Below are 16,730 nucleotides of genomic sequence, written 5' to 3'. Positions count from 1 at the left end.
CTCCTTGCATTACACCAGAGAACTTCATTCTACACAATGATGCTTTTTCAAACACCTGGCTTGCTAGTCTGTCAGGCTCTTACAACTTGCACCTTCATTGAACTTGTTAAAATATATTATACCCTGTTTCCTAGAACTAAGGCTTAGCAAGGAGGCTGTGCCCTGAGCATGGCATAAAAATAATCCTTTTCTCTCTGGATACCACCCTCTGGTAAAAATGTATTGCTTGGACCAGCACTAAGTATTCAGTGAGGGAGTTAGCTCTCCCTATTTTCCAGGATTACCCATTATCACATTCACTGTACTGCACTCCTGTTCTTGTCCCAGAATTCTGGTTCTATACTTGGTAAGAGTAATTACTACCCCAATATTTAAGACAGTGACTGTTCCCATGGCACCCAAGAATGTCTGGATTGTACCAAGAAATTGCAACCGTTGGAACTGTCTGGACCTAAGAATGACTGTGTTGCGGGCCAACCTTTTCATGTATGCAAGTGGTTTTAGCCTCAGTAGACTTAAGACCTACTTTCTTTTTTAAAGGTTTTGCAAGGTAATGGGGTTAAGTGGCTTGCCCAAGGTCTCACACAGCTAGGTAATTATTAAGTGTCTGAGACCAGATTTGAACCCAGGTACTCCTGACTCCAGGGCCGGTGCTTTATCCACTGCACCACCTAGCTGCCCCAAGCCCTCCTTTTTAAGAGGTGGGCCTTGTGCTTGCAAACATCATTTTCCTCATACAGAAATGATTTGCTCTCCTGTCTCTAGCTTGCACTGGATGGCTCCAGACAAAGGTTAGAGGCTGGTTCAAGTCACATACATTTTTGTGAAATTATGTAAACCATTTTTTATAATTTTAGTATATACCCCAATCTCTCAAAATCTGACCAGTGTGCAACTTGGTCTATAATGCTTGCTGAACCCCAACTCTGGATTCCCCTCTTCTTCATTCACCTCTTCTGTGCCTATTCATGTACTGCTGAAACAGGTCACAGAAATACCTAATCTTACCTGGACTCTCATAAAAATCTTTTTACCGTGTCCTCACTGTATACATAAAGTTCCAACTCTTCTCTCTTCAAGCTTTCCATATCTATTTCCACCCTTTTAACAGAGGATCTCACTGAGATAATCATTTTCCTATGAGCTCTCTCCTGTCCATACTGTCAAAATCTGACATCATCCTTCACCCTCACTTTCTTTAGTCCAGTATTTAACGAGGAATTGGGCCTTCTCTTTATGGAGGACAACATGGCTACTTGTAACTGATAGTATAGTGAATTGTGCTTAGTCAGAAAGACCCAAGTTAAAATTCTGTCTCTGATGTTTACCAGCTATTACCATGGACAAATCGCTGACCTCCCTTTGCCTCAGATTCCTCATCTGTAACATGAAAGTAACTAATACTTCACAGGATTGTTAAAAGGATTGACTGAGGCAATGCCTGTAAAACACTATGCAAACCTTAAAGAGGAGAGGCTTCTTTTCCTGAGGCTACACTTGACCTCTTCCTTCAAAATATTCTCATTTTGGGGGTGGCTAGGTGGTGTAGTGGATAGAGCACCGGCCCTGGAGTCAGGAGTACCTGAGTTCAAATCCGGTCTCAGACACTTAGTAATTACCTAGCCGTGTGGCCTTGGGCACAACACTTAACCCCATTTGCCTTGCAAAAAAAAACAAACCTAAAAAAAAATATTCTCATTCTTCATGCTCCTTTACAGTTTTGGCTGCCCCTTCTGGACAGCCTTCAGCACATTCCAGAATGCAATACTCTGGAGAGCTACCAAAACTAGAGTATATCCCAATGTTCATATGGACTATTTGTGCCCAACCTGTGGTGGAGGCTTCAGAGCTCATGATGTCATTTTGGTCTTCTTCAAGTGCAAAAGAAAACTATGAGTGAACTGGAGGGATATCACTTCCCTATTTGTGGAAATTCCACTCCTTAAAATCAGCTTAAGATATTTATTTTTTTTTTCAGTTTTTGCAAGGCAATGGGGTTAAGTGGCTTGCCCAAGGCCACACAGCTAGATCATTATTAAGTGTCTGAGGCTGGATTTGAACTCAGGTACTCCTGACTCCAGGGCCAGGGCTCTATCCACTGTGCCACCCCAAGATATTAACTTTTGACTGTCATAACATTCTACTGATTCATTTGGAGCTTATGGTTCACTAAACTCAGATCTTTTTTTTAGAATTTCTTCCCTATTTTGACTTCTTCATATATAAATGTGACTTTTCATTTAGTTCTATTGAATTTTATTATACTCAGCCCAGTGCTGTTGCATTGTCAAGATTTTTTGAGACAGATTCTACCTTCCATTTGATCCTACCTTTCATTCATCTTATTGTCAGCTGAAAATTTTATGAACAAGACATTTATGCAACTAATTGATAAAAATGTCAAACAGCCCCGGGCTAAATCCAGAACCCTGGGGTACTTGGAGTTTGCTCATCATACTGACATTGAAATCATTAGGAACTTCTAATACCATTTAGATTATCATTTGATATTATATACTGCAAAAAACACCAGTTGGATAATTGGCCATATAACCAGAATTTCAACCGTGATAAAATAGAACAAAGAAATTGATGTGTGGTGCTTCTTCCCTCTCATCTTCTATCTCAATTAACACCTGACATACAGTAGAATAATAAATTTTATTGACTGAAGGACAGCTGGGTCCCTGCCTTGGGAGCTTTTATAAGTATACCCTCTGCAGATGACCCGAGTCCCACATGACTTAGTAAAGTGTATACTTTGGGCCCTACTATCTGGGAGTCACTTGTGTTTGGATGTATGTCTCTGATGGCCTAGGGAGGCAATAGATCTTGTTAAATGATTAAAGTGCCAGACTAAGAGTCAGGAAGACCTGGGCTTGAATCATATTCTCATGTTCTTACTATTTGTATCAACAAGGGCAAGTCACAATCACTAGTCTTGTTTCCTCATCTGTCCCAGACAGATTCTGTGCCAATAACAATGTTCTGGTAAAACCTTGGGAAGATCCTTCCAATGTTTATCTGATTCCATACTCTAAAAACATATTAGGTAATGGTCTTTGGCCTAACAAATTTAACAATTTAATTTCCAGTATCTCTTAGATATCACACTGGTATCAATGGTAGTTGAAGTAGGTCTTTTTTCATGACTTTTCTTATTCTAGCTTAAGATTTTTTTCATTGATAAATTTTAAATTTTTTGCAATAAAATGATTTATTTTATTTTTTAATGATAACCATTTGGTTAAGATTCTTCCCCCTATCCAAAGTTATCCAAGATACACTCTATTGGGTTCTTACAATTTATCTTTTTAAATTTATTTTAAAGGCAATGGGAGTTGAGTGACTTGCACAAAGTCACACAGCTAGGTAATTGTCTAGGGCCACATTTGAACTCCTGACTCCCAGGGTCGGTGCTCTATCTATTGTTCTACCCAGCTGCCCCTTCTAATTTATTTTAAAAGAAAATATTTCATATACAGCTTTCAAATCATTTGAAAGTATTGTATCATTTAGTATAAATGTTGGTCTGCGACTGATTTCTGCTTAAAACAGTTGTCCCCAAAATTTTAGTCAGAGGGAAGTTAAGTTCTTGAATTTACTTCTGAGTAGATGTCAAGTAATGAGCACCTATAAAATTACTCCAAATTTCCTCAGCAAATGAAGAAGGTGCAAGAACTAGGAGATTTCTGGGAGGAAGACTGCAGTGTTTTGGAGAAAAATTCTGAAATAGCCAACATGGGAAAGTAGGCTTGAATTTGCTTGGTTTCCCTTTAGTTTCAGTTCTCTAACTCTCAACAAAGGATTGTTAATGCTGGCCTAAATCATTCCTAGGTCCACTATCCTCTTAAGGCCTCATTCCATTATGAAATATAGAATATTAAGTTATATACCCTAGTTAAAGGGTTTTCCACATACACCATATGTCCCTGCCTAAGGTGTTTGTGGTGCAGGAAAGCCTTTCCACAAACATAATTAAATTTAGAGTTTCTTTCCAGTATGAATTTTCTTATGGTGAGTAAGCTGTATTTTCAGCTGAAAGGCTTTTCCACACTCATTACATTCATGAGGTGTCTCTCCAATATGGATTTTTTTATGTCGGGTAAGGTGTGTGCTCAAGCGGAAAGCATTTCCACATTCACTACACTCCATAAGGTCTCTCTCCCAGTATGAATTCTTTTATGGCGAGTAAGATGTGTGCTCAAGCGGAAGGCATTCCCACATTCGTTACACCCATAAGGTCTCTCTCCAGTATGAATTCTCTGATGCCATTTAAGTTCTCGGCTGTGACCAAAGGCCTTAGCACATTCATTACATTCAAAAGGTTTCTCACCAGTATGAATTCTCTGATGTTGAGTAAGCTGTGTTCTTTGGTGGAAGGCCTTCCCACAGTTACCACATTCATAAGGCTTTTCACCAGTATGAGTTGTCTGATGTTGATTTAGTCCAGTCTTCTGGCGAAAAGCTTTTCCACATTCATGACATTCATATGGTTTCTCACCAGTATGAATTGTCTGATGTTCAGTAAGAGCAGTTTTCTGTCAAAAGGCCTTCCCACATTCATGACATTCATAAGGTTTCTCTCCTGTATGAATTACCTGGTGTTGAGTAAGTCTTGATCTTTGACTGAAGGCTTTTCCACATTCATTACATTTATAAGGTTTTTCACCAATATGAATTCTCTGATGAACAGTAAGTCCTCTCCTCCAGCGGAAAGCCTTACCACATTCATTACATTCAAAAGGTTTCTCACCACCATGAGTTCTCTGATGTAGAGTAAGTCCTCTCCTCCAGCGGAAGGCCTTCTCACATTCATTACATTTATAATGTTTCTCTCCAGTATGAATTGTCTGATGCAGAATAAATTCCTTCCTACAATGGAAGGTCTTTCTACATGTATCACATTTATATTTTTCTCTAATATGATTTATCTGTTGCTAAGTCTTGATTTCTGCTTGAATCCCTTCCCACACACATTAAATTCATAAAATTTTTCTCCAGTATGAATTTTATGATGTTGAGTAAGTCCTGATCTCTGACTGAAGCCTTTCCCACATATATAACATTCAAAAGGCTTTTCTCCAGTATGAATTTTCTGATGTTGAGCAAGGCCCAATTTCAAACTAAAGCCCTTCCCACATACATTACATTCATAAGGATTTTCTCCGTTATGAATTGTCTGATGCTGAGTAAGTTGTGTTCTCAATCGGAAGATCTTTCCACATACGTTACATTCATAAGGCTTTTCTCCAGTATGAGTTGTGTGATGTTGAGTAAGGCCTGATCTCTGACTGAAGCCTTTCCCACATATATTACATTCATAAGGTTTCTCTCCAGTATGAATTGTCTGATGTTGAGTAAGTCCTGACCTCTGACTAAAGCCCTTTCCACATATATGACATTCATAAAGTTTCTCTCCAGCATGAATTCTTTGATGTTGAATAAGTATTAATCTGAACTTGAAAGTTTTCTCACAATCATTACATGCAAAATGTTTCTCTCTAGCACATATTCTATGGGTTTTAAGTAGAGCTGAATTATACCTACATGACTGTCCACATTCATTATACTTAGAAAATATCTTTTTGGAGCATGTTCCATCATTTATCCTTAGGTCTGAACATAGTCTCAAACACTTTTTGTGTGTAACATGCTTGTCAAGACTCTTTCTTCTTTCTGATGGAACAAAGATCACATTGACAATTCCAACATATTTATTATGTTCACTATCTCTTGATTTATTGGAAGGTTTCCTTTGTGTAATTCTTACATTTTGAGAATATTTCTTCTCATTGCTTTGATGCTTTTCTAATTGGTTATACCATTCCTGGCCAGTTCCCAATGTGGCAACAAAGGGACTATCTCTTAAAATTCTTTCCTGGGATGAAATGCCCAATTTGGGGAATAACTCCTTGTTTTCATGCTCTGTTTTCCAATCTGAAAGAAATAGAAAATGTAAATATCATTTTCTCCCTTTGAAAAATACCAACAGTTTTCCAGCAAAAAAAAAAAAAAGATTATTTTCAGGGCAGCTAGATGGTACAGTGGATAGAGCATCTGCTCTGGAACAAAGAGGACATGAGTTAGAGTCATTTAACCTACATACACACACACACACACACACACACACACACACACACACACCCCTCCCATCCCTAATTTTAAAAAATTATTTGATCATCATATCTTAGATGTTCTGTTTCTATGTATGCTTTTATCTAATTCTGATCAAACTGTATTTAATCTTTTTTTAAATATTTTTTATTTAGTTGATGTGGTCCATTCATGACCACTAAATCTCTCCAATGAATTCTTTTCCTTCGGCTCTGTAACGATTATTTTACATTTTTATGATTCCTCATCTTGATGCATGTATATTCTATTACATAGTGAAATTTCTATCTTTACCTTCTGCAGTTTTATGGTCAAACAGAAATGATGATTTTGAGGGTTCATTTTTCATCCCACTACTTTGCTAGGGGGTAAATAACCTCAGTCTGTTTTAAGGTTGATTATATAGAATTTTCTAAGTAAACCATCATATCTTCTTCAGGATAATTTTTCATACAGGATAATTTTTGTTTCCTCTTGGCCAGTAGTTATTCCCTTAATTTATTCCCCCCCCCTATCTTTCTGCATTTCATAGCTAAGATGGATCAGTAATAGTGAAGACAGGAGCCATCTCGAATATAGAAAAAACACAGAAATACAAAGAAAAAACACTTTCCTCAAATCACAGCATTGTGTCTAAACACAAATACTCAAAGATTAGGCAACAAACACAAGAAACCAGAAGTCCTAAGATAAGGCAAATTAATTCTAAAATAAACTAGCATCAAATTTACCTCCAAGGTACCAATGAATAAAACAACAATGGCTCTGTATGAGCAATTTTTTTTTGAAAGAAAAGGTAAAATGAAGGATTGCATCACATATCAAGGTGAGGAAATCCAGGAACTAGAGAGAGGAATGGAGACTATTTGGATGAAGGTCTAATGATAAAGAAACAAGTGATGTTGTATACTATATACTACCTGATCAGAAAGGAAATCTATGAAAAGTGTAGAAACAGGTCAAAAGCCTGGTAAAAAGAAGTCATGGGAGAAGATAAGTACTTCAATTATCTAGTCATCTACTGGAGTGCCTGCACATATTCTCTCTGCCAAAAGAACTGAATTACTGACTTAACATAGGGATGATTTCAACCTTCCAGAGATGGAAGAACCAAGAAGAGGAAATCCCATTTTTTTGGTGGGGTTGGGGGGGGGGTGAGGCAATGGGGTAAACAGATTTGTCCAAAGTTACACAGCTAATAAGTATCAAGTGTCTCAGGCCAAATTTGAACTCAAGTCCTCCTGACTCCAGGGCTGGAACTTTATATGCTGCACCACCTACATGCCCCAGAAATCCAATTTTGAATGTAATTCTGGAACTGAGTGAAGATATGGAAACCTTCAGAGGGAAGAACCTAGAGTTTTTCTCCCAAGTTATTTTTCTTATCTTATAAAGGTGTCATATTAACTTGTTTTACCATAAGCAATTAGTATTTTATAATAGCAACAAAATGGAAGGAAGGGTTGTTGGCCTAGGGCTTCAAATTTCCAGTCAATCATATTATTACTCACATTTGTGATGCTATAAGTTTTATAACCAAACATTATTTTCCCTATTTATGATGCTACTTTCTAATTTTTCAATGCTCCTCCTTTTGTTCTCAAAAATAATGTCATTCCCACGGCAGCCATGTGGCACAGTGGTTAGAGCACAGACTGGAGTCAGGAGTACCTGAGTTCAAATCCGACCTAGCTGTGTGGCCTTGGGCAAGCCACTTAACCCCATTTGCCTTGCAAAAAAACCCAAACAAACCTACAAATAAATGTCATTCCTAATTGCAAGGTCTTTGAATTGTTGAAAAGCTCAAACTCCATTTTTGGATGTCTGCTTATATAGCCTTACCCACAAACAGCCCTACCAACATAACTTTATTATTTTTTAAATCTTTGAATTTTTGTTATAGAGTTTTTCCCATGGGAGTTCATTTCTGGCTTGTTCAATTTCTGTTTCTAAGAATGGGTTGTCTAAATTCTCTATTGTTTTGTTAATATGGGTTCTTTGCAAATATTAATTTATTTCATTGTTTTAGTTTATTGGCTAATGATTTATGTAACAACAACAAAAATAATAATAATAATAATTTGCGTTTCAGGCAGCTGGGGGCCCAGAGTGCCAGCCCTGGAGACAAGAGAACCTGAGTTCAAATCTGACCTCACACACTTACTAGGTCTCGACTCTGAAAAAATCACTTAACTGCCTCAGTTCTTCATCTGTAAAATGAGCTAGAGAAGGAAAAGGCAGACTATTCCAGTATCTTTGCCAAGAAAACCCTAAATGTGGTCACAAAGAGTTAGGTGTAGACAGAAACAAAACTATTCTTAGTTTTGTACACAAATTCAATTTTTTTTTTTGCTTCCAATTTTGATCATCTCTTTATTAATTTATAGGATTGTTATTTAGTTCTCTAATTGGCTTTTAAAAACATTCTTGATTTCTAGGGGTTTTTTTTTAGTCTTATGCCCCAATTGATCTATATTCCCTTTTCTGTTGTTAGGAGGACTGTATTGGCCATCTCACAAAATTTTGGGGTATTTTTTTCATTGTAATGAATTTTCACATTGTCTCATTTTTTTTTTAGGTTTCTTTTTTAGGTTTTTGCAAGGCAAATGGGGTTAAGTGGCTTGCCCAAGGCCACACAGCTAGGTAATTATTAAGTGTCTGAGACCGGATTTGAACCCAGGTACTCCTGACTCCAAGGCCGGTGCTTTATCCACTATGCCACCTAGCCGCCCCATATTGTCTCCTTTTTAATGAATTGTTCTAGTTTCTCTGATAAACCAATTCGTTAGGATTGTTTATTTAGCATCTTGCTAATTTTTAAATACTTTTTTCTTCAGTCTTTTATTAAATATTTTTATTACACTAAAGGCTATATATGAGATGCTTAATGTTTCTGCTTTTCTGCATTTGTTTTGAAGTTTTAAACCCTAATAAGTGGTCAAGTTTTGTAAAGTTGCTATGTACAGCATACTCCTTTCTATTCCCCTTAGGTTTGGCTTATCTAACTTTTCTAAAATTCTATTCAGGCATTTAATTTTAATTTTTATTTAGATTTATCTAGGGCTGAAATGGGTACAGTTGACGTACATTTAATTGGCTTTCAAAGAGGATCTCATAGGACATACAGGTAGGACCCATGTTATAAAATGCTACCTGAGAAGTGATCCCAGAAAGGATGGGAGATGTTCAAAGATGAATGCTCTATTACCTAGAAAATTTCTTGAAATAATTATAGTGAGATGAAAAAAATGGGACTTGTCTGAAGAAACCAATGTGAATGGCACAGGAACCTCCTCAATTAAATTTGATTCAGAATGGAATGTATAAAAGAGAAAAGCAAGGCTAAGTCACTGAAGGCCATTGCTGAAAAATCAGCATTCAGTATACTCAACCTCCGAATGAATTCAGGTAGGCATGCAAAACTAGATCATGAAAAGGCTGTTGCCATTGTTGTCATCTTCATTATGCTCAGAGACAGAGGAGAATCAAAGGAAGGATGGGAACTATGCATGGTGACAACAAACTTGTTTTTAGTTCCTGTTTTCTTGGCCAAGACAAATGAACTCTGCAGTGGAAAGGTCAAAATAAAAATGACTCAGAACTAATACACAGTGTAAACAAAGAGAGAGTAAGAGGGATCTAGTTTTTCCTAATGAATTCAAGTCCCTTGACCTGGATGAAATACTAATGGTACTGAAACTTCTGGCAGATGTGATAGCTAAACCATTGGAGCATCTTTTTACAGATCATGGAAACAGGCAAAATATCATAAAATTAGAAGTAGGCAAATGCCCAATTTAAAAAAAAAAAGGAGTAGAATCTCCATCCACTACAGGTCAGTGAGTTTGACTTGAGAAAATTCTAGAATGGATTATAAAGAGATAGCTGATAAACATCTAGAAAAAGTGTAGGGATTGAATACAAAATTCAAGCATGGCAGTTTCATCAAGAACAGGTCATAGTCAGGGCAGCTGGGTGGTACAGTGGATAGAGCACAGGCCCTGGAGTAAGGAGTACCTGAGTTCAAATCTGGCCTCAGACACTTAATAATGACCTAGTTGTGTGGCCTTGGGCAAGCCACTTAACCTCATTTGCCTTGCAAAAACCTAAAAAACAAAAACAAAGTCACCATCTATTTCTGAATTGTCCAGTTGGATCCTTTCTTTATCCATTTTCTGGACCTATGCAACATTTGACATAAAAGGGTTGAAGATAGAATTTGGGGTGACCTCACACAGCTGATGAGTCACTAAAGAAAAATGAGGGTGAGTTGTATCAAATGGAGAGAATCAAGAGAAAAAAAAAATCATGAAAATCCAGTTGTGACATTCCTTCACCAATATATCGTTTAAATGGCTCAATGAGCCACTGCCTGCAAGGTAAAGCTGCCTCACCTGGACAGCTGCCTCTTTGGATAACATCTCTCCCTGGCAAGGATGGTGTTTCCCCTTGCTCCAGTTGGCAGATCACACGTGGTTTGGAGTCTGCAAGTCCTGTTTATTACAAATGAGAAAGTGTTTGGGGCCAGAGAACTACCTTAGGATTCAATTGTAAGTACCCTCTCTAAGGGATTAAGAAAATACAATAAGGAGACCCCCAAGGATGGCAAATGGACCTCTGGAGAAGATTGTTTCTGATATTAGGAAGTACAAAGAAATGGTTTACAGAATGGACTTAGTTTGGAGAGAAAATGAGTTTATATGATCAATTTGTTCACTATGAACAGATATGGAACATTTCTTGTCTTTGGGTCTCTGTGAGTTTGTTAGAGGGTGATCTTAGTTCTGAAGAAACAGGGGAGGAAGGACCAGGAGCAACAACATCAAACTGACCATTTCCAGATGTAGAAAGTTAGTCCCATCCTCCAAACATCCTTGGAGGCAGCAGGGTAGCAGGGAAGAAATACTGGCTCCAGAGGTTCAAATGCCACTGCTGATGGTTATCACCTATGCAAATGTGGGCAACCCAGGACCCTGTATGACTCAGTTTCTTCATATGTAAAATGTGGGCATGGGACTAGAGGCTCTGAGGTCAAGATGTAGGGTCCTATGACTTTAACCTGTGAACAGGCTATCCTTCCATCCCATCTTTCTTCAAAAGGCTCAGGAAATGCCTGAGACACCTACATCAGTTTCTAAGGGAGGAAGCAAAGATCTTGCAGTGGGCAGATTCTGGGGTCCTCACCCAGGCTGGCCAAATTCTAGTAGTTCTCCAGCATCACCTCCCTGTACGGCTCCTTCTGGGCAGGGCCTAGTTGCCTCCACTCCTCAGTAGTGAAATCCAGTCGCGTCCCTGAATGTCACTGACTCCTAAAATATCAAATACACTCAGTCAGGATACACCCCTTATATAGATGTGGGAAGAGAAATTAGGTTGGCAGGAATGGTACCAAATGTTTCTCACGACTATCTCTGTAGGTCTAGCACCCATTTCACTAGACTCCTCCAGAAAAGTTAGGGATATTATGACCATCTTTTTTTTTTTCAACTTTTATTTTCTCTGTCCCACCCCCACCAACTAAAACAAGCACAGAATTCTTGCATTAGTTATACTGCAGTCAAGAAAAACAAATTTCCACACTGGCCATATCCAAAAATGCATGCCCAATTCTGCATCTTTTTTTTTTAGGTTTTGTTTTTCATTAAGTGTCTGAGGCTGGATTTGAACTCAGGTACTCCTGACTCCAGGGGTGGTGCTCTATCCACTGCACCACCTAGCCACTCCTCAATTCTGCATCTTAAAAGCATCCCTTCTGTCAAGAAGTGGGTTGTTTTTCATTATTGCTCCTTTGGAATCACAGATGGTCATTGATTTGATCCTAACTCTTAAGCTTTAAAACTTGTTTGTCATTATATCGTTGATGTGATAAAGTATAAATTGCTTTCTGGTTCTATTCACTTCACTCATTACTGCAACTTGAAAAGTCAAATGCAATGTTGTGGCAATGGCAGGGTATTTTTTGTAACTATCAGCTTGATGATACTGTTGAGAATGCTGGCTTAGGAGAAACTAAAGAAAATTTTCTGTCATGGCTGAAGAGATAGAGAAGACAGAGGCAGAAGATGGAAGGATCTTCTTGATGGAACTATTTTAGCCTTTAAGTGAAATAAACAGCTGAGGACTGTGTTTTCAAAAATAAAAAGTCATGTGTTATTTTAAATAATCTTCTGTCATGGTTTTGCTACTCGTTTTATTGTTAATAACGTATATTTGCAGCAATTTTAATAATTCTAGGAGATTAAGGGATTTAATAAGTAGGGAGACATGAGCAATTACTGTTGATAAAGTATGTTTCTCTAGTTTATTAAATAGTAATGTCTAATAAACTCATCTGGGGTTCTGAGCTTAGTTATTTAATAGAATATGTTGAAATATTTTTAGCCAATGAGGAATGAGGAGTCACATGGATAGATGGAAAGCTGACCTTGAAGTTAGGAAGATAGAAGTTTAACTGTCACTTCTGATATCCTGAGGTTCTGTGACCCTGGGCAAGTCACATGACCACTTCATGCTCAAAGCAACTCTCTTAGTGCTAGAAGTTAGAGAGAAGGTGCCAAGCTACACTAGCAAATCCAATCCTCCTTCCTAGGCAACTCCTTAGATTATAGCTCAGGATAGTAAGACTAGCAATGGGACCGAATCAAGAAGCAAGTTGAGAGGGGACCTAGCCGATAGGCACAAATTCTCATAAGCCCCCTGTACAAATGAAGCATTTATGGAGGACCAACTGGGAGGTTCAATTTGTATCAGATTATACACCAAACAGAACCTTATCAACAGTTCATAAGAGTTTTAAAATACTTCCTGTAAAATAATGCCAATCCCAGAGCTACAACGGACACTGGGTAAGGATAAAGTGGGAAGGACATGAGGACGACCAAAAAATAGCCGAGCTTCGATTCCAACCCAGGGTTTTCATTCAGTCCCATATTCAGTCCAATATATCCTGCTTTACCTTCACAACTCAAAGTCACACAAATACCATTAAGTCATGAAGTCATGCATTCACTTTAAATATCCCCAAATCATGGATCAGATATTATCCAAATATATAAAGAGAAAAGGGGGTGGCTAGGTGGCGCAGTATAAAGAGCACCGGCCCTGGAGTCAGGAGTACCTGAGTTCAAATCCAACCTTAGACACTTAATAATAACTTGGCTGTGTGGCCTTGGGCAAGCCACTTAACCCCATTTGCCCTGCAAAAAAAAACCCTAAAAAAAAAAAGAAAAAAAAAGAATTCAAGAAGATGGAAGATGAGAATTAGGAGAACTGACAGAGTACAAATGACGATGGAAGAGCAGGGACCTCTCTGCGGAGTACAGTGACTCAACTATAAAGAAGAATGAACCAGTGTAGTGAGATGTACAAAATGGCAAAACTGAGGGACGGCCTGAGATGTGTATCAGACAGAACAACTAGGAAAGAGTATAGCAAGACAATCTGAGAATCACTGCTCTCAGAAAAATACAGAGAAACATCATATGCTAGATGACAAATTTCCTGAAAACCAAGGAGAGAATACAAATAGAATTTCAAGGCAGCCAAGAGGAATATTGTGCATAGCTGACCCACCAGAGGTTATTTTATAAGACAACTCAACGAGGGAAAGAATTGAGAGAGGCGAGAATATGATAAAAGCAAGGGAAAATCAACCTGTACCTCAAGATATATGAGCAGATATGTGCATACTCCATGAAGGGAACAGTGGTTTTTCAATTAAGCCAGAAATTTTAATTCCCAAATGAGAAACCTACAACTAGGTAGACCCTTTCATATGCAAACTGACCAAACAGATAAAAGATGGAAAGGTGACTCAAAGTTATCATCTGGGGGGGGGGGGGTGGTGGTGGTGATAATTCCACTTTATGTTTTAAGACATACCTAGTAGGAGGATCCTTGAAAAAAACAGCTTATTGCATTATCTCAACATTTGCTGAATATTTTGGGAGAAACTGGTTTAGGCCAACACCTCATGCAAAATAACCCCATGAATTGTGATTTCATGAAGTAAATCTTCTATAATTTAATTTTAGCTAATTGCCTAGGACACCCATAAGTTAAATAACTGGTCACATAGATATATGTCAGAGACAAAACTTGAACTGCCTCTTCTTGTCTCCAAGGTGGCCCTATATCCACAATAGTAAGTGGATAAATGATCTCAATAGACCATTATATAGCATTGCCTCCCCCTTGCCCCCCCAAAAAAGTAGAGGCTGGGATGTTCTGTTAAACTAAGGAATCAATTGATAATCACACACATGAAAGACAAAACAGTGACACACACACAAATGTATCCAGAAAAAAGGTTTAAATATAGAATAGGGGGAAAAGTCTTTGTATCCAACATTTCTGAAAATAATCTAACATCCAAAATCCATGGAGAATTGATATAGATTTATTAGATGAAAAGACAAGTGATCAAAATATAAAGAGTTTTTAAGGCATAATGAGAATTCTTTATAACCAGAGCAAAAAAAGTGTTTCAAATTATGAATATGAAAAATGTGAGTGAAAACTCCTGGCAGACCTGTGAACTGGTTTAAAATTTAATAAAAAATGATTTGATCTAAATTAATTTACAGTTGTAATGATAAAGCAATCAAACTAAGTAATTAAATGGCACAGTGGCTGATAGTGGATTGGGAGTCAGGAAGACTTGAGTTCAAGCTGAGACACTTACTAGTTCAAATTGAGACTCTTATTTGACCCTGGTCAAGTCAAACACCCCCAGATTCAGTTTCTTCATTGGTAAAATGGAAAAGATAAACACCTAAGATGCTCATAGAGCTTTTTGCAAACTTTAAAGCATTATAAAAATGCTAGCCATAGAGAAGTCAGAAACAATTGAGCTGATTAATATTGCCCAATAAATGCAAGAATACAAAGTATTGGGGAAAGGACTCCTTGCTTTTCCAGGTTATTCCTAGTAACTGTAGGTATCCCCCAAAGACCTGTCTTGAGGGCTCTTCCATGCTTCTTCACTCGGTGAATTATCCATTCCTATGGGATTCAATGATCATATCTACTCAGATGATGGACTAACCCAGCCTTACCCCCTTCCTGCTTTTTAAAGACTTTGAACATCTGACATTCCCTCACTCCTTTGGGGCAAGGACTGTCTTATCCTTCTTTGGATCTCTAGTGCCTGGCATGCATTGGTAATCCAAAAATGCTAATTGACTGTGAAATTTGGAAGTTGACAGAAAACAGATTTAGACCAATACCTTCCACCACATTTCACAAATCAACACTCTGAAACAATGAGAGAATTCAAGGAGGAATATTAAGAGTCATGATAGAGGAAAAGCGTCATAAGCCAAGCCAGGGAGAAAGACAAGCACAAAAGACAAACTAGTCTGAGGACCGGTTGGTTGCCAGGTCCTAGAGGACAGAAGGGATTCCATGTTTGATGCCGGTATCAAGAAGTTCCCATGCACTCAAAGGGCAGTTTAGCTTCCTTGAGTCAAGGAATGCAAAGCTCTACTGATGATAAGTGAGCAAATGTCACTGAATCCAGGTAGAGAAGTTTAGCAAACTCTCCTAAACATGACATTCTTGTGATTGTCTCTCTTCCATTCAATCTCCAAGGTTGGTCCCTTTCATACCTGCTAAACTACCCAGCCACAGCACTCAGGTTTAAGGACAGTCTCAAAGCCCTGGGGTTGGGACTAAGGCAATCCTTCTACTTCCCATGTTGAAGACCATGGGAATGAAGGGCTGGATGGCCATAGATAGGCTGACATGCCTGTGAGCAAGCGGAGGATTTCCCAATCTGAATCCGAGCTGTGAACCTGAAACAACTGACTTAGATGAAAACTCGCAGCTTCTCAGGGTCCAGCAGAGAAGTCACCCCAGGTGGAAAGGTAATGTTGAATACCCCCGTATTCCAGGGAAAAAAGGGCTTCCAGAAGCTACAAATTAGGCTTCGTGTGCTTTCGAAGTCTGAACCCAGGTTCTTCTGGATTCTATATACACTGGGAAGAAAGACTTTTTTTTGGGGGGGGGAGAATATTTTATATCAAATGTTTTTATCATTATTTTAGTAAATAGATCTAAAAGTCAGTGCAGTCTAGTGGACTAAATCCTACCAACTGGCAATGACGGAGCAAAGTACATTGGTGGGGGCTCCTGAACTCCTGCCCTGGAAAAGACTATCTTGATCCTTTAGGGGCACCCGCAGAGTTGCAAGGACTTCACAATCAGGTCTTGGGCCCCGATTCATTTGTCTAAATGGAGCCGGCTGAGGAGAGAGGGGGGCGATCAGAAGTGCTTCGGGTGGGGGGCCTGCACCGAGCCGGGGGGAGCCGGGGGTCCCGGGCGGCAGTGAAGAGGGAGCACCTTCCGCAACGGGACAAGTGTGGAGGGAAACAAGGGGTCCCCGGGGTGGCGGCACGGACACACAGCCCTCGTGCTTGCCCACCCCTGGAGCCGGCGCACTCGGGGGGAGCCTGGGGCAGGAGTCCAAGACAAGAGCCGGGGCGGGGGGCTCAGCCTAGGGCCGCCAGCTGCCAGTGTGGGGAAGGCACGCCGGGCTCGGCCGCGGGCACCAGAAGCGAAGGCAAAGAAGAAGGCCCCCAGCGGACGGGAGCCCGGGGGCGGCCCACAGAAGC

The 16,730-nt window shown here is 39.1% G+C and overlaps 1 protein-coding gene across 1 annotated transcript; it reads right to left on the bottom strand.

The window, feature by feature from the left end:
* Window positions 1-3,267: 3,267 nt before the first annotated feature.
* Window positions 3,268-16,236, bottom strand: LOC141499667 (uncharacterized). The gene is given in 4 exon segments (XM_074202318.1): window positions 3,268-4,853; window positions 4,907-5,940; window positions 10,512-10,610; window positions 16,209-16,236. Coding segments are annotated over 4 exon segments (1,896 nt in total). The 3' UTR covers window positions 3,268-4,118.
* Between the last annotated feature and the right edge of the window lie 494 nt (window positions 16,237-16,730).

Source organism: Macrotis lagotis, chromosome X, assembly GCF_037893015.1.
Source record: "Macrotis lagotis isolate mMagLag1 chromosome X, bilby.v1.9.chrom.fasta, whole genome shotgun sequence".
NCBI classification, from domain to species: domain Eukaryota; kingdom Metazoa; phylum Chordata; class Mammalia; order Peramelemorphia; family Peramelidae; genus Macrotis; species Macrotis lagotis.
The sequence above is the reverse complement of the archived record's forward strand: the minus strand, read 5'-3'. Positions and strand labels throughout refer to the sequence as shown.